At 42.1% G+C, this 24,360-nt stretch overlaps 1 protein-coding gene across 19 annotated transcripts in view; it reads right to left on the reverse strand.

Moving 5' to 3' along the window:
- Positions 1–24,360, reverse strand: part of FGGY (FGGY carbohydrate kinase domain containing) — a 452,310-nt gene that overhangs the window by 416,841 nt on the left and 11,109 nt on the right. For 13 of the 19 annotated variants that reach the window (XM_074005584.1, XM_065521686.2, XM_065521719.2 and 10 more), the window contains exon 2: positions 3,445–3,659. In XM_074005584.1, the coding sequence (XP_073861685.1) occupies positions 3,445–3,645 (201 nt within the window). In that variant the 5' untranslated portion in view covers positions 3,646–3,659. Of the gene's footprint in view, positions 1–3,444; positions 3,660–13,750; positions 13,804–15,134; positions 15,207–24,360 lie in introns of those variants that run through there. The other 6 variants (XM_074005591.1, XM_074005583.1, XM_074005573.1 and 3 more) reach the window with 2 other exon arrangements.

Below are 24,360 nucleotides of genomic sequence, written 5' to 3' on the forward strand. Positions count from 1 at the left end.
CTCACCAGGGTTCTGGTCTTGTCTCTAATACTTGTTAGTTCCAGAGCCTCAATTTCCTCATATTTCAAATAAGAAGAATAGTTGTCCTTCCTGCCCCACAGTGACACTGAAACCAGATAAGGAAGGCTAGATTGGATTTTGTCTCTTTGTTTTTAGCTCTAAGTAACATTCATTCAACAGCCATTAATTGAGCACCTAATTTGTGCCTGGCAATGTGTTAGATACTGGAGACACAAAGATGAATCTCTCTAAGAGCTCAGCTTATAGTTTAAAAGGGGCTAAACAAGTCAACAAGTAAAATGCAAAGATAAGGAGTAGATAATGATCTGGGTGAAGATGGTGGGCACTGGACAGTAGAGAAGGGCTTCTCACCATCTCTTTCCTCTGAGGTTGGTAAAAAAGGGCATAGACTGTCAGAAGTCACCAAAGAAGACACTCAGGAGACAGGAATGTTTAAGTTTACTTTATAAGGTGGGAGTTGGGCAGGTGAGGAAGGTAAGAGAAGAGTATTCCAGACAATGTAAACAACAGAGATATATCATTCATTTATGTACTCAACAAACATTACTTGAACACATTACAAGCAAAGAATTCTAGAGAAATACAGATAAACTAGATATAACCCCTGCTTAGCGGGCACACACTTCCCACATGAGCAGGCAACCAGGTAAAGGCACTCATAATCCTGGGTAACCTCACGATGCCCCATGTGTAGAAAATCTAAAAACTTCAGGCTGCTTCTTATCAGTTCCAGGTGGGGTCATGTGGAGGGAGATATGACTGGAGAGAGACAAGGAACAGAGCACAAGAGCGGCAGCAGTGGCAGGGGCAGCGTCCCTTTCTTCTTCTTATTCAGGAGTCCTTAGGCTGCTTACTGAACCTCTTCAAGGCTCATTCTTTTTCCATCTTCAAAACAGAGAGATCAAAACTACCTTAAAAAGTAGTTGTCGTAAGGATAAAACGAAGTGATGGGTAAAGCTCTTCAGTATAGTACCTGGACCACTGTGCCCAAGAACTGTTAGCTGTCTTTGTCATCATCATTGATACCACATTATCCTTACTGCTGCTTTAACTAAGAGGAAAGTCATCTCAGGCAATGTGAATGACTTAGGGAAAAGGAAGTAGAACAACTGCTCTCGAGCTCTCAACTTCCTGGGGTCCATGAGGAAGAAAAGACAGACCAGGACATGTTTTATGCCACCCTTTGCCCTAGACCAGTGTTTCTCAAAGTCTTACATAGAAAGCACCCTAACCAGGAGAGTGAGTGAATATTCCCAAGAAGCGCCTCCCGTCGTGGACTTTGACTTTTCAGTATTTTATCTTAGAAATTCATTATCCTCTATAATCTGCTCTTTTCTGTCACCATCAGCACCACCATAGGAAACAACCAATACACGTTTCTAGGCAATGTTGTGACATTCTATGTGCATTAATTCATTTAATCCTCACAACAATCCTACGGAAGTAGGTACTAATATCATTTCCATTTTACAGATAAGGAAACTGAGGCAGGAAACATTAGGTAACTTGTCCAAGATCACAGACTAATAAACATTGTAAGTGGGATGTCCATCCAGACAGTCTGGCTGCAGAATCTGTGCTCTATGACAGGTCGCCTACCTCTCTCATTCCTACGGTGTTACTACCTCTCTAACATAAAAATGCTTCCTTCCTTAAGCCTCACAGCAGCAATGATATTCCACATAGATGTATCATGCTTATCCCGTGGCTTCTGGCACATGCTCACATATCCATACTCCATGTGAGGAGAATCGCCTAAGACCCAAGAGCTTCATTCAGGTTTGCTATAGTGTTAACAGCATTGTTAACGACAAATGCCCACAGTACTTATGCAGCTAACAGGGCTCAAACAGATGATAAGTTGGCCACCACTGGAAGATGATTAAAAATCTACCATTAAACCAAGCTGTACTCAGAGTAGACCTTTTTTAAAGTAGCTTTTCATCAGGGGATTATATTTTCTTCTTGATAATTTCCTTAATGGCAAGCAAGGCTGTATGTTAAAAGAACAAAGAAGACCAAGTGCAAAGAGTCGAAGATTCTTACCAGATTGGGGCTGAAAGAAGGGGAGAAGAGAGGAAAATTAAACGGGCAAATGAGAAGATGCATCCCCCTTTCATTCCTGGATAATGCTCTGATACTGCCTACCCACTCCCTCCTCCCTCTGCCTTCTTCTCCGGGGCCACTAACAGCAGCCCAGAATTCATTAAAGTTTAAACAGACTGATCAATAGGGACAGAATGGTGAATTGTCCATCAGCAAATTACCAAGCACTTCATGAATATTTAAGGAACTAAACTAGGAACAGGGGAAAGAAGGAATCCAGGACTTTATTTTTCCCTATGGAAAAAAAGACAAAAGGATCTCTGCCATGACTGATCACCAAGATATAAAATCAAAGTCAAGTGAAACTTTAAAAACAAACAAGAACTGTGAAGCACTGCTTCCCTTCCCAAGCCAGCAGGCTGCATCCAATCCAAGGCCACTCAAGGTGAACACATGCCTGGCATCAATGGGAGACACTCCAGTCTGACTTCTTTGCTTTCTCAGAACACACCATGTTTTCATGCCACCATGCTTTTGCATATGCTATTCCCTCTGCCCAAAATGCAGTTCCTCTCATCCCCATTTGTCCACTTGGAAGGCAGGAGAGTCCACTGATAAAGAGTGCACCTTTGAGGCAAAGGTATAAAAAGGATACATTGGACTTTGGGGACGCGGAGGAAAGCGTTGTGGGGTGGTGAGGAATGAAAGACTACACATTGGGTACAGTGCCCACTGCTTGGGTGATGGGTACACCAAAATCTCAGAAATCACCACTGAAGAACTTATGTAACCAAACACCACCTGTTCCCCAAAAACCCACAGAACTTTTTTTTAATTTAAAAAAAAAAAAAAGAGTGCACCTCTGGAGTCAGACTGCTTTGTTCTAGTCCAGCCTCTGCTACGTACTGTGTGAACTTGAGTAAGTTACCTAACTTTTCTGTGCCTACATTTCTCCCTCAATAAAATGGGGGTAGTGATAGTACTACCTTTATAGGGTCATGTGAAGATCCAACTACACAGTGCAACTTAACACATTTTACACAGCCTTTGGCACACATTAAAGGCACGGTAAATGGTAGTAAGGTGATCAGTGAATTCTTCCACATGTGGTCACACCTCAAGCTGTCCTGTCTTCCCTGAGCCCCCTTCGGTTAGCTCTTTCCCCAGCTCCAGCTATAGTTACTTTGCTCCCAGCTCTTACCATATATTAGTGGTTTATCAGTCTCTGCCAGTAGACTGTGAGCTCCTGAAGGGCAAGGCCTATTTACCTCTGCATCTAAAGTTACCCCAACATAGTTTGTGGCACCAGAATGACACAGGACAAACACTCAGCAGGTAGGAACATGAACAAGGAGAGAACATCAGTTTTGCCCATACCTTTGTAACAACACAGCACGCAGCCCAGATGTCCTCAGAGGACTGCTCGTGGTGGTTGAACTGGGGCTCCCACTTCTTAATTGGCTGGTCTGCAAAAGCCAACAGGACCCCACTCTGGTCCACCAGAGCTGCGCGGACACTGCCTGTTCCAACGTCCACACCCACATAGTACCTCTCTGGTTTCTGTTCTCCACCAGACATTGCAGTTCCTCCACCTATAGTAAGCAAGCGTAAAAACCAAATGAAGACCAAGTAGATCTGCAAAGACAGTCACAAAACATCTCAAAAGTAGAAATAAAAGAGGTACCACTATCTAACTGGTAGCCATTTGTTATTTATTCATCCAACGAACATTTTTAGCGCTAACAGTATACTAATAAACATTGAGCTACATGGTGGGTGAACAGGACAGATATGGCCTCAGACACGGCATTTCCATTCTTGAGAGAGAGTCAGACATTAAGCATTTAAATACATAATTATTTAGGCAAAGTTGTGATGAGTGCTATAAGGGCAAGTACAGAGTGGTAGGAGAACTTAGAATCTGGAGGCAATACAGACGAGTTTCTTCTCAGTGCATTTCAATCAACAAGGACAGAAGCCACGGTACTGAAAAGGAACCTTGTCCTCCTAGTCAGTCATTCATTCAACAATTACCTACTGAGTACCTCTTATGTGCAAGCACTGTGAAAAGTGTGTATGTCCCCTCTACTCCTCACTATGACTCCAGAAGGTGAGGCTATTTACATTTCTATGTTACAGGTGGCCAAGGTGAGACTCCAAAAGATAAGTAACTTTTTGCTTAATGCTAGCTAGGTCTATGCATAAATTTAAACAGTAAATGTACATTATTATAATGATATACACTACACTGATTAAGAAGCAAGTCTATGAGAAGTTAAGGAATTTAATCAGCTTCATTCAGGGGCAGCCTGGACCTAAAGTTCCACATTTGTGCAATCCCAAGTCTCATGCTCTTTCTTTTGTTTCTTAAAAGCTTTCAGTATAGGTTTGGAGAAGAGGCAAATATATTGCAGCTGTGTCATGAAGTGACTGGGAATTGGGAAGGAACCCTGAGGAGACAAGATCAGGAATTAATTAGACAATCTGTTTTCCTTACAGACCCCTTGTGAGTTACAAGGAAATCTGACCAGGGAACACTCAGGAATTCCTTGGCCTTCATGGCTGCTCTAAGTCCCTTTGGTCAGATTAGCCCGCATGACATGGAATCTCATAGAGGCTTTTATTTTCCAGATTGGCCTTTGAAAGAGTAAGAACAAGCTCCCAAGACAACTGAGCAGGTGAAAGCCTTACAACTCTCCAGGTGAGCTCCAGGTAGTCTCACCGCCCAGAGTCTAATTTCAACCTGGGCAACCTTCTGTACCCTTCAACTTCAGAAAGAAAATGTTTCCCTAGCTAAGTCAAAAGTGGAGATTCTAAAAGAAAATCAACCAGCAGATGTTCAGTATACTGCTTCCTAGATATTTATTCCAGTAAACAACAAATAAAACAATAAAAACAACCCATTAAAAGTAACTGTTTCTGTCTTTTTTTTTTTAATTTATTTATTATTATTATACTTTAAGTTGTAGGGTACATGTGCATAACGTGCAGGTTTGTTACATATGTATACTTGTGCCATGTTGGTGTGCTGCACCCATCAACTTGTCATTTACATCAGGTATAACTCCCAATGCAATCCCTCCCCCCTCCCCCCTCCCCATGACAGGCCCCTGTGTGTGATGTTCCCCTTCCTGAGTCCAAGTGATCCCATTGTTCAGTTCCCACCTATGAGTGAGAACATGCCATGTTTGGTTTTCTGTTCTTGTGATAGATTGCTAAGAATGATGGTTTCCAGCTGCATCCATGTCCCTACAAAGGACACAAACTCATCCTTTTTGATGGCTGCATAGTATTCCATGGTGTATATGTGCCACATTTTCTTAATCCAATCTGTCACTGATGGACATTTGGGTTGATTCCAAGTCTTTGCTATTGTGAATAGTGCTGCAATAAACATACGAGTGCATGTGTCTTTATAGCAGCATAATTTATAATCCTTTGGGTATATACCCAGTAATGGGATGGCTGGGTCATATGGTACATCTAGTTCTAGATCCTTGAGGAATCGCCATACTGTTTTCCATAATGGTTGAACTAGTTTACAATCCCACCAACAGTGTAAAAGTGTTCCTATTTCTCCACATCCTCTCCAGCACCTGTTGTTTCCTGACTTTTTAATGATCGCCATTCTAACTGCTGTGAGATGGTATCTCATTGTGGTTTTGATTTGCATTTCTCTGATGGCCAGTGATGATGAGCATTTTTTCATGTGTCTGTTGGCTGTATGAATGTCTTCTTTTGAGAAATGTCTGTTCATATCCTTTGCCCACTTTTTGATGGGGTTGTTTGTTTTTTTCTTGTAAATTTGTTTGAGTTCTTTGTAGGTTCTGGATATTAGCCCTTTGTCAGATGAGTAGATTGCAAAAATTTTCTCCCATTCTGTAGGTTGCCTGTTCACTCTGATGGTAGTTTCTTTTGCTGTGCAGAAGCTCTTTAGTTTAATGAGATCCCATTTGTCAATTTTGGCTTTTGCTGCCGTTGCTTTTGGTGTTTTAGACATGAAGTCTTTGCCCATGCCTATGTCCTGAATGGTACTACCTAGGTTTTCCTCTAGGATTTTTATGGTATTAGGTCTAACATTTAAGTCTCTAATCCATCTTGAATTAATTTTCATATAAGGAGTAAGGAAAGGATCCAGTTTCAGCTTTCTACTTATGGCTAGCCAATTTTCCCAGCACCATTTATTAAATAGGGAATCCTTTCCCCATTTCTTGTTTCTCTCAGGTTTGTCAAAGATCACATGGCTGTAGATGTGTGGTATTATTTCTGAGGACTCTGTTCTGTTCCATTGGTCTATATCTGTTTTGGTACCAGTACCATGCTGTTTTGGTTACTGTAGCCTTGTAGTATAGTTTGAAGTCAGGTAGCGTGATGCCTCCAGCTTTGTTCTTTTGACTTAGGATTGTCTTGGAGATGCGGGCTCTTTTTTGGTTCCATATGAACTTTAAAGCAGTTTTTTCCAATTCTGTGAAGAAACTCATTGGTAGCTTGATGGGGATGGCATTGAATCTATAAATTACCTTGGGCAGTATGGCCATTTTCACGATATTGATTCTTCCTATCCATGAGCATGGTATGTTCTTCCATTTGTTTGTGTCCTCTTTTATTTCACTGAGCAGTGGTTTGTAGTTCTCCTTGAAGAGGTCCTTTACATCCCTTGTAAGTTGGATTCCTAGGTATTTTATTCTCTTTGAAGCAATTGTGAATGGAAGTTCATTCCTGATTTGGCTCTCTGTTTGTCTGTTCCTGGTGTATAAGAATGCTTGTGATTTTTGCACATTAATTTTGTATCCTGAGACTTTGCTGAAGTTGCTTATCAGCTTAAGGAGATTTTGGAATGAGACAATGGGGTTTTCTAAATATACAATCATGTCATCTGCAAACAGGGACAGTTTGACTTCTTCTTTTCCTAACTGAATACCCTTGATTTCTTTCTCTTGCCTAATTGCCCTAGCCAGAACTTCCAACACTATGTTGAATAGGAGTGGTGAGAGAGGGCATCCCTGTCTTGTGCCAGTTTTCAAAGGGAATTTTTCCAGTTTTTGCCCATTCAGTATGATATTGGCTGTGGGTTTGTCATAAATAGCTCTTATTATTTTGAGGTACGTTCCATCAATACCGAATTTATTGAGCGTTTTTAGCATGAAGGGCTGTTGAATTTTGTCAAAAGCCTTTTCTGCATCTATTGAGATAATCATGTGGTTCTTGTCTTTGGTTCTGTTTATATGCTGGATTATGTTTATTGATTTGCGAATGTTGAACCAGCCTTGCATCCCAGGGATGAAGCCCACTTGATCATGGTGGATAAGCTTTTTGATGTGTTGCTGAATCCGGTTTGCCAGTATTTTATTGAGGATTTTTGCATCGATGTTCATCAGGGATATTGGTCTAAAATTCTCTTTTTTTGTTGTGTCTCTGCCAGGCTTTGGTATCAGGATGATGTTGGCCTCATAAAATGAGTTAGGGAGGATTCCCTCTTTTTCTATTGATTGGAATAGTTTCCGAAGGAATGGTACCAACTCCTCCTTGTACCTCTGGTAGAATTCAGCTGTGAATCCATCTGGTCCTGGACTTTTTTTGGTTGGTAGGCTATTAATTATTGCCTCAATTTCAGAGTCTGCTATTGGTCTATTCAGGGATTCAACTTCTTCCTGGTTTAGTCTTGGAAGAGTGAAAGTGTCCAGGAAATTATCCATTTCTTCTAGATTTTCCAGTTTATTTGCGTAGAGGTGTTTATAGTATTCTCTGATGGTAGTTTGTATTTCTGTGGGGTCGGTGGTGATATCCCCTTTATCATTTTTAATTGCGTCGATTTGATTCTTCTCTCTTTTCTTCTTTATTAGTCTTGCTAGTGGTCTGTCAATTTTGTTGATCTTTTCAAAAAACCAACTCCTGGATTCATTGATTTTTTGGAGGGTTTTTTGTGTCTCTATCTCCTTCAGTTCTGCTCTGATCTTAGTTATTTCTAGCCTTCTGCTAGCTTTCGAATGTGTTTGCTCTTGCTTCTCTAGTTCTTTTAATTGCGATGTTAGAGTGTCAATTTTAGATCTTTCCTGCTTTCTCTTGTGGGCATTTAGTGCTATAAATTTCCCTCTACACACTGCTTTAAATGTGTCCCAGAGATTCTGGTATGTTGTATCTTTGTTCTCATTGGTTTCAAAGAACATCTTTATTTCTGCCTTCATTTCGTTATGTACCCAGTAGTCATTCAGGAGCAGGTTGTTCAGTTTCCATGTAGTTGAGCGGTTTTGATTGAGTTTCTTAGTCCTGAGTTCCAGTTTGATTGCACTGTGGTCTGAGAGACAGTTTGTTATAATTTCTGTTCTTGTACATTTGCTGAGGAGTGCTTTACTTCCAATTACGTGGTCGATTTTGGAGTAAGTACCATGTGGTGCTGAGAAGAATGTATATTCTGTTGATTTGGGGTGGAGAGTTCTATAGATGTCTATTAGGTCTGCTTGCTGCAGAGATGAGTTCAATTCCTGGATATCCTTGTTAACTTTCTGTCTCGTTGATCTGTCTAATGTTGACAGTGGAGTGTTGAAGTCTCCCATTATTATTGTATGGGAGTCTAAGTCTCTTTGTAAGTCTCTAAGGACTTGCTTTATGAATCTGGGTGCTCCTGTATTGGGTGCATATATATTTAGGATAGTTAGCTCTTCCTGTTGAATTGATCCCTTTACCATTACGTAATGGCCTTCTTTGTCTCTTTTGATCTTTGATGGTTTAAAGTCTGTTTTATCAGAGACTAGTATTGCAACCCCTGCTTTTTTTTGTTCTCCATTTGCTTGGTAAATCTTCCTCCATCCCTTTATTTTGAGCCTATGTATGTCTCTGCGTGTGAGATGGGTCTCCTGAATACAGCAGACTGATGGGTCTTGACTCTTTATCCAGTTTGCCAGTCTGTGTCTTTTAATTGGAGCATTTAGTCCATTTACATTTAAGGTTAAGATTGTTATGTGTGAACTTGATCCTGCCATTATGATATTAACTGATTATTTTGCTCATTAGTTGATGCAGTTTCTTCCTAGCCTCGATGGTCTTTACATTTTGGCATGTTTTTGCAATGGCTGGTACCGGTTGTTCCTTTCCATGTTTAGTGCTTCCTTCAGGGTCTCTTGTAAGGCAGGCCTAGTGGTGACAAAATCTCTAAGCATTTGCTTATCTGTAAAGGATTTTATTTCTCCTTCACTTATGAAACTTAGTTTGGCTGGATATGAAATTCTGGGTTGAAAATTCTTTTCTTTAAGAATGTTGAATATTGGCCCCCACTCTCTTCTGGCTTGGAGAGTTTCTGCCAAGAGATCTGCTGTTAGTCTGATGGGCTTCCCTTTGTGGGTAACCCGACATTTCTCTCTGGCTGCCCTTAAGATTTTTTCCTTCATTTCAACTTTGGTGAATCTGGCAATTATGTGTCTTGGAGTTGCTTTTCTCGAGGAGTATCTTTGTGGCGTTCTCTGTATTTCCTGGATTTGAATGTTGGCCTGCCCTACTAGGTTGGGGAAGTTCTCCTGGATGATATCCTGAAGAGTGTTTTCCAACTTGGTTCCATTTTCCCCCTCACTTTCAGGCACCCCAATCAGACGTAGATTTGGTCTTTTTACATAATCCCATACTTCTTGCAGGCTTTGTTCATTTCTTTTTCTTCTTTTTTCTTTTGGTTTCTCTTCTCGCTTCATTTCATTCATTTGATCCTCAATCGCTGATACTCTTTCTTCCAGTTGATCGAGTCGGTTACTGAAGCTTGTGCATTTGTCACGTATTTCTCGTGTCATGGTTTTCATCTCTTTCATTTCGTTTATGACCTTCTCTGCATTAATTACTCTAGCCATCAATTCTTCCACTTTTTTTTCAAGATTTTTAGTTTCTTTGCGCTGGGTACGTAATTCCTCCTTTAGCTCTGAGAAATTTGATGGACTGAAGCCTTCTTCTCTCATCTCGTCAAAGTCATTCTCCGTCCAGCTTTGATCCGTTGCTGGCGATGAGCTGCGCTCCTGTGCCGGGGGAGATGCGCTCTTATTTTTTGAATTTCCAGCTTTTCTGCCCTGCTTTTCCCCCATCTTTGTGGTTTTATCTGCCTCTGGTCTTTGATGATGGTGATGTACTGATAGGGTTTTGGTGTAGGTGTCCTTCCTGTTTGATAGTTTTCCTTCTAACAGTCAGGACCCTCAGCTGTAGGTCTGTTGGAGATTGCTTGAGGTCCACTCCAGACCCTGTTTGCCTGGGTATCAGCAGCAGAGGCTGCAGAAGATAGAATATTTCTGAACAGCGAGTGTACCTGTCTGATTCTTGCTTTGGAAGCTTCCTTTCAGGGGTGTACTCCACCCTGTGAGGTGTGGGGTGTCAGACTGCCCCTAGTGGGGGATGTCTCCCAGTTAGGCTACTCAGGGGTCAGGGACCCACTTGAGCAGGGAGTCTGTCCCTTCTCAGATCTCAACCTCTGTGTTGGGAGATCCACTGCTCTCTTCAAAGCTGTCAGACAGAGTCGTTTGCGTCTGCAGAGGTTTCGGCTGTGTTTGTTATTGCCCTGTCCCCAGAGGTGGAGTCTACAGAGACAGGCAGGTTTCCTTGAGCTGCTGTGAGCTCCACCCAGTTCGAGCTTCCCAGCAGCTTTGTTTACCTACTTAAGCCTCAGCAATGGCGGGCGCCCCTCCCCCAGCCTCGCTGCTGCCTTGCCGGTAGATCACAGACTGCTGTGCTAGCAATGAGGGGGGCTCCGTGGGTGTGGGACCCTCCCGGCCAGGTGTGGGATATGATCTCCTGGTGTGCCTGTTTGCTTAAAGCGCAGTATTGGGGTGGGAGTTACCCGATTTTCCAGGTGTTGTGTGTCTCAGTTCCCCTGGCTAGGAAAAGGGATTCCCTTCCCCCTTGCGCTTCCCAGGTGAGGCGATGCCTCGCCCTGCTTCAGCTCTCGCTGGTCGGGCTGCAGCAGCTGACCAGCACCGATCGTCCGGCACTCCCCAGTGAGATGAACCCAGTACCTCAGTTGAAAATGCAGAAATCACCGGTCTTCTGTGTCGCTCGCGCTGGGAGTTGGAGACTGGAGCTGTTCCTATTCGGCCATCTTGCTCCACTACCAACTGTTTCTGTCTTAATCGCAATGATTCCCCAACTGAATTGTAACCCTTTTGGCTTTGTGGCTCATGAGCAGGTGAAAAATAAAATGGAGAAGCGACAGTAATAACATTTGCTCCGTTCATCACAGCTTCGTCAGACCCACACTGGTGTGTAACCTCAACTTCTCTCCCTCGCTTACATTCCCCTTGGGGACCTCCATATGACCATTAGCACCAGTTTTCAAATCATTCATTCCGTCATTCATTTAACAGTGATACCTTCTCTTCAAGCCATTATTTGAAGAAAACAAAACAGATAAAAAGAGAGCTGCTCTGAAGCAAAGATCACCCTTGCCCCACCCTCCAGCCCTTCTCCCCAGCAGTCCCTCTGTTAGGTCCTCTCTCAGGACAACTGAAAACCACCAGCTTTGAGCTGTGATATAGCCCATAGCCTCAGCTCGGCATCTCACGCCCTCCACGGGCTCTCTCTGCCTGCCATCCAGCCCTGCCTAATACAGTCCTGCTCATTCTCACTCCAGGCTACAGACATCCTCAAACTCCTCATAGGCTCTCAATTGCCCCCAACTGCTAAAGGCCTCCCCGATCCTTTGCTCATCCCTTTCTAATTCTCTCCTTTCCTTGTCTGCCCAGTGACCATGGAATTATATTTTAAGACCCAGGTCAGCCATCACCTCTCCTTGGAAAAGGCTTCCTTACCTTTCTCCCCTTGCATACATACAAAGGATGCCAACATGGTATCGTGTCCCTGCTTTCTTTTAAAACTTACCACTCTGGAATCACAATTGTATTTTTCTTTCCATGTCTGTCTTCCTAACTGAATCTGAAAAAAATGAACTTATCAATTTCTGCATCCCAAGCTCCTTACACAGTGTCTGGCACATAATAGGTTTTCAGTAAATGTTTACTGAATGAACAACTGCATCAGTGAATCAACAGAAATAAGGATGAGCAGGTCCATGCCTTAATAGTTTGAATTTCTAAGTTTGTACTTATATGTGCTAGTGTTTTACCTTATTTTAATCTCTTATGACTCATTCTTCTAGTTCACAAATACTTACTGTAGGCGACAACCACATTTTATTCATTCTACGGCACTCATTTTTCCATATTTAGCTTCTCTAAAATCAGTGCGAACCTGACAATCAATGGTATGTTACAATTAATTGGTATCATTTCCTTTCTTACTTCATGGTATACGAAATAATGGTGCATCTTGCAATCGTTGACATCTGAGACTCAGAAGAAATGCAGAAGACAGTAACACCAGGAAGCCTGCTGAGGATACACTGATTGACAAAATAGGGGCAATGCCTTCGCTGAGTTTCCTCAATTTTATTACCTGCAAACAGGAAGAAGACTGAAGCTAGCCACTCTACCTTCCCTCTCTACCAACCTCTCACAGCTGCTTACTTTACTTGGAATCCCCTCTCTTGGCTTCCCACTGTCTCTACTGCAAAGGCCCCCAGGGGTGCTGCTCCTTAACACTGATCCTAGCATGCTAACAACTCCTTGCCCTTGGCTAGACCTTTGCAAGACTACTGTAAACACTTATGAAGAAACAAAGAAATAAACAGGAAATGAAAAATCTATGCAACACCCTGGCTTACACAGACCTGGCCAGCCAGCATCCAGGCTTGTCTCTACTCCAGCCAGCTCTGATGACAAGAGAGATTCCCCATGGGGCTGGCCCAGGTGCTCAGGCTTGGGTTCCTCACTTTTGACTCCCTCTCTGATGAAGAGAGTAATATGAGAAAATACATCATCTTACCACCCTACCCACATCCTGATTCCTTTCCAGTAAAATGCAAAGAGGCAGATTTCCACTCTACAGTTGGCCCTGGACTTGCTCCAGTTCTGGTTTCTGGAAGGAGCCCACCCTTCACAAGAGCCCCCTTTACATGGAGAATGGAGGTGTATGATTACAGTTAATTCCAGCTGCCGCCTGTGTCACAGCTATAAGCCCAGTGCCTGGCATACAGCAGGAGCTCAGTAAGTCCTTGTAAATCAGTGAATGGATGTCTTTAAAATTCATCACTGGGGAAATAAAAAAAAGATACCATGTTTACCATGTATCTGACATTCTGCTAAGCAGCTTGATTACAATGCCTGACCACAATTCTTGAAGACAGCAACTATGATCACTCCCATTTTACTGAGGAGGAAAATGAGTCCTAGACAGGTAGTCATATTACTAGGCAGTAATACAATGGATAGTAATCCATTCCCTCTGGTTCCATCAGCCCTAACCTTTCTCAGGATGCTCCACTGCCTCCTGCTATTCCTCTATTTACTAAATGCCCATTTGTCAAGGACTCTGCTGGGGGCCTCTGCCTATTGTGCCTAAGGTTGGCTGACTCAGAACCCAGGCTATTCATCTTCAGAGACTGACCCTTCCATAATACCAGGTGGCCTGCTTCCAGCAAACTATGGATTTCTATAACACATTATCAAGGCACCATGCAAGAAAGAGTCAAACTGTCCCAGCGTCATTCACACACATCACCCAGTTCATGTTTTCCTATGAAATAGATCCTACTTAAATATTTCGGGTTCACCACTTTTCCCATTATTATAGTTCTAACTGATCTCTATGATTATTTCCATACCTGGAACCTGAAAGCAGGGACATTCAACCCCTTGGGCAGCTTCCCTGAAATTCGACCTGTGAGCTGCAGCAGAGGACTTTCTGCATCACAGGTCCCCTGATCTTCCCCCTCTATGCCCTTTGTTCCTGGGTCACGAATATGATCTGCTGCGTCCTGGACTCCTAATCTTATGCAACCAGTACCCCTTAGCCTCAAAAAGTAAAGTAACTGCAAAGTGGAAAACATTATTCCTTTTTCTAGTTTGTAAAGAAAAAAAGGATAAAGATCCTCATCGTGTCCCTCATTCCCATACAATGTTAATCTCATTCACTGAAACCCAATCAGCTTGGTAAACCTATCACCACTTTATTATACCTCAGCAGGGTGGAGTAATTTGCCCAAAGTGACACAAACAGTAAATGGCATCAGGATTTGAATCACAGTCTCTTACCGCAAGTTTAGGGCTCCTTCCACAACATCCAACTAAAAATGAAAGCCAAACCCTTTGATTACTTCTTCAATAAGAACAACAAATGCAGCAAGAAATACCTATTGAGCTCTGAGCTGTAGATCACCATGTGACTCCATGATTTCATTTAATCCTATAGCAACCCTGTGAGGTAGGCAGTATGAACCCCATTTCCCAACTAAGGAAAGTGACGTTCTCAGACAGGAAGCTGTTTAAAGTTGCATGGCACAGAAGCAGAGGGGCTGGGGTTTGAGGCTAAGTCAATGTGACTCCAAAGCCCGCATTATGAATGGTGAGAGTCGGAACTGGGGTTTCATTTCATTCTTTTTAGGCAAAGATAAATACTCTGAAAAGAAAAACAGCTGTTAGGGATATGGGGAGGGTGGTCAGGCGGAAAGAAATGAGGGCATGGACTGTGGACGGCCAAGAGAAAGAAAAATAACAGAAATTCAAGCTGTGCTGCGCACAAGTCCTGGGACATATCTAAACTTCTCAGTCTACAAGACGTTTCAAAGCACAGAAACAGCCTCCTGTCCAAGTCCCCAGCATGGACAGGACTGACTTTTGGCCCCTATTTATGATCAAAAGACTGTTCTGTATAAATATTTATACAGTTCATTAAATAATAGCCTGTATAAATATTGTTAGAAATGTGCCACAGGAAACCACAGACTTTGTGGCTGATTCTTCAACAAACGTGCAAACTGCTCAAATGCAGTGTGAAAAAAGGAAAAGGAGACCTGGAAATAGAGGGCTGTCCTTTGCAAACGGATTTTAGCAATCCTAAGAAGGGGGTACAAGCTACAAATACTCAGCTAAAAACCGATCATGTGGGGATTGTTCTTTTATACTTTTCTCCTTCTTTCCCTCTGAAGCATCTAAGAGCATTAAGATTGCTGCCTAGGAAGACAATCTCCCAGGAGTGAATGAGCTTACCCTATTTCTTAAGGGTCCACTCCTCCAGGATCTATTTGGTGACAGTCCACAGAAGCAGTGTCCCAGAAATCTGGGAAGGAATTCAGTATCCTCTTTCAACTTTGATCTTTGGACTTTGCTGGGAGTTGATGTATACAAGTCCTGTGCAATTTATTTAGTTAGTTATACTGCAATGAGGGATTTGCTAAGATTGGGAAGGAAAAAGATGAACAATGAGTTTAGCTTGCCCACCTCAGTCTTCTTAACAGAAAGGACTGAATACCACTTTCAATAATTCTCACATGCTGTAAGACGGTGGGAAAATTTGAAATGAGAAGGAAAGAGATGATTTGGCAAAAATGTTGGTTCTCTGGGCTCTACCAACAATACCCAGGAAGAAAAGAACAGCTTGCCAACCAAAACTTTACCTCTAAACATGAAAATTTCTTAGGGCCTCCTCTTCGGTTCTTTTTCAGCCTTTCACTCTAAGGGGAGCCATTTCTAAAAGTTTTAAGGTTGCCAAGACTGGCTCAAAAGAAATCCAAACACTTCCACGGTTCCCCAAACTTTTAGAGTCTGTAGCAATGGCCCAACACGTTTTTCATCTAGACATACCTGTGGCTTGGCATAGTCTGTAAAAAGGAGTATAAGCATATTTTCAGTCAAGTGTTCATTTTGTGGCATCCGAAGGAAGGAAGGGAGTAAGCGGGAAATCCATTCCCTGAATACTAAGAAGCTGAACCAGGCCCTTATCTAGCTCCTGGAAGAGCAGAACAACCTTTTATTCATCACTGATGTCTAACACTAATGCCTAACAAAGGACCTGGCTTGTTGCAGATCAAGAAAAATTCAAAAGAATCTGAGGAAAAGGAAGAGGGGGAAAGGAAAGTGTGGTGGGGAGAGGGAAAGAAGGGAAATGGGGGAAGGAGAGGAGAAAAGAGAAGGGAGGATGGGCAAGGAGGAAACTGAACTGGCAGTAAGTAGAAGCCTGAGTGATTCACAGATAAGAAACTAAGAAATCCCTTGATTGATGGGAGGAGGGAAGAAGAAAAAAAACAGCACACATATACCTTGGCTAACAAATGACATCCACTAAATTCCTCCTGCCCCAGAAAAGTCTATTAACATAATGCAGAGAAGGAACAGATTATGAAAATGTCAGTTCTAAGAGACCCAGATGTAAATCCAAATAAACAAAACACAAACCAACAAAACCCTTTCTCTATTCTGAGGGTCAGCCACTCACACCTGGAATGTTTCCTGTCACCAACTGGAAAGACCTCAAGACCCCCAGCACAAAGAAGTTCACATGTGGGACCCATGACATGTAGGTTCCTGGAGCCAGCTGGCTAACAGGCTCTGAAGATCCCAGACATCATAGAACATGAGAAAACAACATCACACACAATCTCTGGGCCCAGAAGTTCTCAAAAGAAGCTCCAACAACGAGTGCAGAAGTCATCCTGCTAAGCAATGCAAGACTGTGTCTTGACAACTGAGGACACAAGCTGGGTCTATCTTATCCACCTCTGTATCCCCAGTGCGTACATACACAAATAAATTCAATATGTATTAGGTACTCAATAAGGAGCTGATGAATGGAATAACAAATAGTCACTGCATTTGGGAGAAATGAAGGCAATTCTTCTCCACAACACTAAAAAATAAATCTTCAATATCAGGGTCACCATATTCAATTCAGAATAGGAAACCTGATGCTTGTCCCATCTGTGTCTACCACTGACTGACTTGGGGCAAGTCTCTTCACTGATGTCTCTCTTCACAGGTATGAGACTCATGAATTCTATACAACTACTCCAAGGGGTTGTTGTGAAGATTAAAGGAAATAATGAGCACAGAGCGCCCTTTAAAAGGCAATTCCTTTATAACAAGAATCAATGGCACTGTGAGGCCAGAAGGAAAATTTGGGTGTAATAGTATAGCATCACCAAAGACACTCTACAGCCTTCTTACTCAAAGTGTGGGCCTCAAATCAACCTTCACTTCCAACACTGAATCACCTCCTGAAAACCACATCTTTTTAAAATAACGATTTATTAGGCCGGGCGCGGTGGCTCACGCTTATAATCCCAGCACTTTGGGAGGCCGAGGTGGGCAGATCACGAGGTCAGGAGATCAAGACAGTCCTGGCTAATACAGTGAAACTCCATCTCTACCAAAAATACAAAAAATTAGCTGGGCAGGGTGGCGGGCACCCGTAGTCCCAGCTACTCGGGAGGCTGAGGCAGGAGAATGGCGTGAACCCAGGAGGTGGAGCTTGCAGTGAGCCGAGAGCGCGCCACTGCACTCCAGCCTGGGCAACAGAGCAAGACTTCGTCTCGAAAAAAATAAACAAATATATATATATATATATATATATTTTTTTTTTTTTTTTCCTTAGGTTTTTGGAGAACAGGTGGTGTTTGGTTACAAGAGTAAGTTCTTTAGTGGTGATATGTGAGATCTGGGTGAACTCCTCACCCAAGCAGTATAAAATGAACTTTGTAGTCTTTTATCCCTCACTCCCTTCCCACTCTTTCCCACTGAGTCCCCAGTGTCCATTGTGTCATTTTTACGCCTTTGCATCCTCATAGCTTAGCTCCCACTTAGGACTGAGAACATACAATGTTTGGTTTTCCATTCCTAAGTTACTTCACTTAGAATAATAGTCTCCAATCCTATCCAGGTTGCTGAGAATGCCATTAATTCATTCCTTTTTATGGCTGAGTAGTATTCCATCGTGTGTGTGTGTGTGTGTATCATAGTTTCTTTACTCATTGATTGATGGGCATTTGGGTTGTTTTCAGATTTTTGCAATTGCTGACACCCACATCTTTTAATATGTGTTACCTATACCTAGTCATTCTCGCCACATCTAACAAGCTTGATTTCCAGCAAACAAACAAATATTAAGTGCTTTCACTATGCCAGGATGCTAGGAATAAGAGGCTGAAAAATACATTATCTCTAATTTTAACAAACTGACAGTCTAATGTTACGGTCTGAATGCTTGTGTCCTCCAAAAATGTATGTGTTGAAACCTAACCCCTAAGGTGATGGTATTAAAAAGTGAGACCTTTGGGAGATGATGAGGTCATGAGAAAGGAACCCTCATGAGCAGGATTAGTGTCCTCATAAAAGAGGCCCAAGGAAGACTCTTGCCCCTTCTACCATGTGAGGACACAGCAACAAGTCAGCAGTCTGCAACCCAGAAGACAGTCCTCACCAGATACCAAATCTGCCACTGCCTTGATCTTAAACTTCCCAGCCTCCAGAACTGTAAGAAATAAATGTTGCAAATTAGCCACTACTTTTATGGTATTTTTTCATAGCAGCCTGAATATACTAAGATTAATGTAAAGACCTGAATTTTGAAAATCAAATGGTGATGACTCAAGTTATTCCTCATTTATATACCTCAAGCAAAACCTAATGCACCTAGTAAAACTGCATATAGTGGTAAAGTGGCTTCATGCTGCCACCAGAATTCTGATCATCCATACTTTAGGAATGAGGCATCCCATACCAACTCCACCTTTTTCCGTAGAATGAAGAGAAGTTAGTGAGTTAATGGAGGTACCAGTTTACTGCTTTCATTACTGTTCCAACAGTTCTGACCAACGAGGTCAGAAACTCAGTATTTTTCAGGATTTTGGGAATCCTTACGCTCTTTACTGAGCCCATTTTTAAAGACTAACAAGAGGTGATTGGAAGAGGGACATGGTATTAAATCAGGAAGACGGTAGACAAGTTGGCTATCTTTTTAAATTTAAAGTTGGATTCCAAAAGGCAGAAAAGACAGAACCTACCAAATCCCCATGTGTGCCTCACAATGTGGCAGCCACAATAATCCAAACTGAGCCAGTTTTGGATGGTGAACCGTCTTCAATGGTGGCCAGAAACCATCACCTTCCTGTTTGGGTGAGGGAGAAGGGACAAGATGGAGGAAGGTAAACAAGAAGGCACCGCCCCTGTTGCTTCCAGGTTCTTCCTCACCAACTTTCCCATGCCCGGGAAGATGCAGATCAACCGAGCATGCGCCAGGTGACATCAATCCGAAGAGATCGAAACTTACCCGGCCACGCCTACGGAGACGCCCCTATCACGCCCTTATCCCGCCCACTGCCCTCCCCCTTCCAGTACCAATGCATAAAAGTCCCCCGCTGGCAGGAGCCAGCATGACTTCTTCGGCCCCTGCATTCGTGGACCACGGAACCTCACCCGAGAGCGCCAGCGTGACTTCCCTGGCCCCCCCCAACACCTGAGGACCAGAGAACCTCGCCCGAGAGTGTGCGCATATTTGCAATAAAAGACTGCCACTTTCTTATGTACTTTGGCCTCATGTTTAATTATTTAGCCCTCCTAAATTAAATTAAATTAAACAAAACACTTCCAAGAGTCACATGGGTAATGCCCAACAGCAGTCATAAGGAAAACATAAAATCTAAACTTGGCTGAAGCCAAATGCACAGAACAAGTCCTAAAGATATCATGGATGAAAAATCTGATTCATCAAATGACGTCCCCAAACTCCACCAACAAACATCCCCTTAAAGAAATGAAACTTCAGATCTCCCATACCATCTTCCATAAAACCCTGCTTACTCCCTCCCAAGGGTTCTGTTCAACCTTGTGTTCCAATAAAGCACATTTACTTCTTTATAATGTCTTCCTGTGTTGCCGTACCAAGCCATTCCCTTTACAGAGAAAAGGAGAGGAGAACCCACATTTATAACACCTACCAAAATATATGTTGTTTCTCCCATCTACACGAGGAAACTGAAATGCTAAAAGAGTCAATATCCTGTTGATAGTCGCAAAGCCCATAGAGGGACAAAGCCATATTAAAGTACAGGTTTGCCAAAAGCAATTGCAAAAAATGACAAAATTGACAGATGAGATCTAATTAAACTAAAGAGTTTCTGCATAGCAAAAGAAACTATCAGCAGAGTGAACAGGCAACCTACAGAACAGGAGAAAATTTTTGCAATCTACCCATCTGACAAAGAACTAATATCCAGAATTTACAAGGAACTTAAACAAATTTGCAAGACAAAAACAAACAATCCCATCAAAAAGTGGGCAAAGGATATAAACAGACACTTCTCAAAAGAAGACCATTTATGCAGCCAACGAACATATTTGTAAAAGCTCAACATCACTGATGATTAGAGAAATGCAAATCAAAAACACGATGAGATACTATCTCATGCCAGTCAGAATGGTGATTATTAAAAACTCAAGAAACAATAGAAGCTGGCGAGGCTGTGGAGAAACAGGAATGCTTTTACACTGTTAGTGGGAATACGAATTAGTTCAACCATTGTGGAAGACAGTATGGCGATTCATCAAGGATCTGGAACCAGAAATACCACTTGACCCAGCAATCCCATTACTGGGTATATACCCAAAAGAATATAAATTATTCTACTATAAAGACACATACCATATGTTTATTGCAGAACTGTTTACAATAGCAAAGTCATAGAACCAACCCAAATACCTATCAATGATAGACTGGATAAAGAAAATGTGGTACATATATACCATGGAATACTATGCAGCCACAAAAAGGAATGAGATCATGTCCTTCACGGGGACATGAATGAAGCTGGAAGCCATCATCCTCAGCAAACACAGGAACAGAAAACCAAACACTGCATGTTCTTACTCATAAGTGAGAGCTGAACAATGAGATCACATGGACACAGGGTGGGGAACAACACACAATAGGGCCTTTTGGGGGGTGGGGGGACGAGGGGAGGGAACTTAGAGGACCAGTCAATAGGTGCAGCAAATCACCATGGCACATGTATACCTATGTAACAAACCTGCAGGTTCTGCACCTGTATCCTGGAACTTAAAGTACAATATTGAAAAAACAAGAATCTTAAAAAAAAAAAAAAAAGTTCAGGTTTGTTATCAGCCATGACTTGGCTTTCCACACTAACCAAGCTGCCTGTGTCCTGGGCATACACAGAATGAAGTTTCAAATCTGTTTATCCTGTAAAGCCTTCTCAGATGATCATTAGAAATGCCTTCTCCATGATCCAGTTAATACAGACTACCTGATGTCACGATAAATCCTACTGTTGAAAACATTAGATATTAACTGAAAATGCTCTGCCCCCTACCTTCCTTGTATGAGTACAATGCATTGTAATGTAGTAATAAGTGGAATTACTGGGTTGTGGAGAAGAGGATTATGAATATATAAAATAGTCAAATATCTTTTAAAATAAAAAGACCATAAAAAAACTTTCTTCCTCTGCAGAGTTCTAGCAGCATTATGAGCAAGCCTTCTATGTGGCTTGTGGCTGAAGCACCATGTTCCTCTTTGGAGCAGCCTCCCTCCCAAGCAGGGGACCCCATTTAAATAGGAACACACACTGAGGAGAGAAGGACGATGGAGAGAGGGTCCACCCAACAAGCGGATAAACAGAGTCAGTCCATCTTCTACAAACCCAATGGACACCCCAAGTTCCCTAAATGCAGACATTTAAATGTGATAGTTTCTTACTCCTGTGCCAGGACCCTGGAGACAGAAAGGGAGATAGCTGGCGGGGGGGGGAGGGGGACTCATTTCCTAATTCTAAATGCAGAATTATTTCATTTTAATCCCTAATATGCCAATTACAAAACTAGGCCCATAATGGGGAAATGAGATGCAAATTTAGTGATTTCTTCTTACACAGATTCTTCCTTTTGAAATGTGAATTCCTGACCTCTCTTTGAGTTCTGAATAATTTAAACATATACATACAGTTTCTCCTGTCATTGCTTTCTTCTTCAAGAGGTTTCTGTTGATTTGCTGACATAATTAACTAGGAAATGATTTTCTACAGAACCAGACCCTCAAAGCAATGCTATTATCATTAGCATATTGGCTGAAATCCACAGTTTTTCCAGAAAGTCACTCAAATTAAAACAACAAAAGAACCCACCAATGTTACTGACTGCTGCAAGATCTCAGCAAATTCAGGAGGAGGTGAGGACAGTATCAGGTAAAGCAACAAAATCCATTCTCCATGTGATCATGCAAAATTCCCTCCTCAGAGACAATGCCAAGCCACAGATGGGTTGAAGTCTTTGGCCCATTCTTATGTCTACCTGTTTATGAAGACTGGTCTGGTAGCTTTTTTATTTTTTTCTCACTCTGTCACCCATGCTGGAGTGCAGTAGTGAAATCTCCACTCACTGTAGCCTCTGCCTCTCCGGTTTCAAGCAATTCTCTTGCCTCAGGCTCCCAACTAGCTGGGATTGCAGGCACATACCACCACACCCAGCTAATTTGTTTTTGTATTTTTAGTAGAGACAGGGTTTTGCCACGTTGCCCAGAATGGTCTCGAACTCCTAGCCTTAAGTGATCTGCCCATCGTGGCCTCCCAAAGTGCTGAGATTACAGGCATGAGCCACCAGGCTTGGCCCTGGTCTTGTAGCTTTAAGGCCAAAGGTGAAAGGCCTAAAGAATGAATTATTTGAAGATTAAACATTAGACTTGACCATTCCACAAACATGTCTCTGTCAAAAGTATCACTAGCTAAAGTACAAGGTTAAACAGCACCAATGCTTCTTCTGCCCGAAATAAAGCCCAGTATCTTTATTTGCCCCACAAGGACCTCTAAGCTCAGGCTCCTGCCTGCCTCACTTACCTTAGCTCCCGGCCTCTCTCCCTAACCTCAACCTTCATACTTCAGTGCTACAAAACTACTAGAAACTATTCAAAGGAAGGCTTGGCGCTTTTGTTCATACTGTTCCTTCTACCTGTAATGCAAAGAATACAAACTTACAGTTCACAGAAAAATAAATACATAGGAATCTTTCAACTCACAAATAGTGCAGGAATATAAATCAAAACAACACTAAGATATAAATTTACATCTAACAAATAGGAAATTGAAAATTTTGATAATACCCACTTGGCAAAAGTGTGGAGAAACAGGCAGTTTCATACACTTTTCGTAGAAAAGTGATTCCACCTTTGATAGAATAATTTAGTACTATCTGTCCACTTTTAAAATCAAGTATTTTACCCAACAGTTTAACTTCTAAGAATTTATCTTCTAAGAATGTATGCACTGGCTCACCAAAAAGATACACAAAAACATCCACCACAGCCTTTTTATGTAAATGCAAGAACATATCCCCGAACACCCTAGAAGGAAATTAAATGATTATTAATAGGGGACTTTCCAAAATTGATACATCAGTAGTTGTTAAAAAGAATGAGAAAAAAGAAAGCTGCTAATTATATATTATTAACTAAAAAAGCAAGTTCTTAGATGGTACAGTATGACTCCACTGGTATTATTTTTTGATAAAGAATAGAGCAAAAGCTCTATTTTCTTCATACAATACAGTGGTTCTCAAAGTTTTATTTTCTCAAATTTTAACAGGGCCATTGGTGGTCTCTAGAAGTGCAGCAGCATTAGTATCACCAGGGAACTTGGTAGAAATTCAAAGTCAGGCCCCCTTCCAGCTTCAACGACTCAGAAACACTGCAGTGGGGTTCAGCAGTCTGTGCTTTAAAAAGGCCTCCAGGTGATCCTGATGGATGCTAGAGTTTGAGAACCACTGTACTGTATAAAGACCTATCATAAAAGATTTCAGGAAAGACACACAAAACCTGCTTACTGCAATGACATCCAGCAAAAAGAAATACAGTGGAGGTTTCGAGGCCATTTACCTTTCCCTCTCTGGGCTGTCTGAATGTTCTCAATGAGCAGCTATTACAGTAATAGGAAGGAAGACCTTCTCTGTATTGAGCTGAACTGTGCTTGGCATAGCTTCTACCCTCTAGTCCTAATTTTTATCCCAAAGGATCATCCAAACTGCCTTTTTTACCCTTATACGTGGGCTACCCTTCCAAATCTTTTAAGATGACTCTGATGACCTCCTACTGGATCTTCTTTTCTCCATGCTATACATTTTCAGTTCCTGTAACTTTCCTCTATGACATGGAGAAAAGAGAAGCAGCAGCATTAAGAGAAATAAAGGAAAAAGAGAAGCAGCAGCATTAAGAGGCACTAACCATATTTAATTAGAATGATCTTCAGTTACCCATGTTTCCACATGACACTGCATGGAGATGAGGTAAGCTGGGCTAGCTGCACATGGTAAGCACATGGGAAGTCTTCCTTTTCCCTCTACCTTTCTGGAGGCCCCCTGGATGCAACACATGCTGGGACATATCACTGGCCCATCCAGCCCAGCATCCAAACTCTGACAAGGATAAGTTGTTCTTGAT

Source organism: Macaca fascicularis, chromosome 1 (assembly GCF_037993035.2).
Source record: "Macaca fascicularis isolate 582-1 chromosome 1, T2T-MFA8v1.1".
In the NCBI taxonomy this organism is placed as follows: Eukaryota; Metazoa; Chordata; class Mammalia; order Primates; family Cercopithecidae; genus Macaca; species Macaca fascicularis.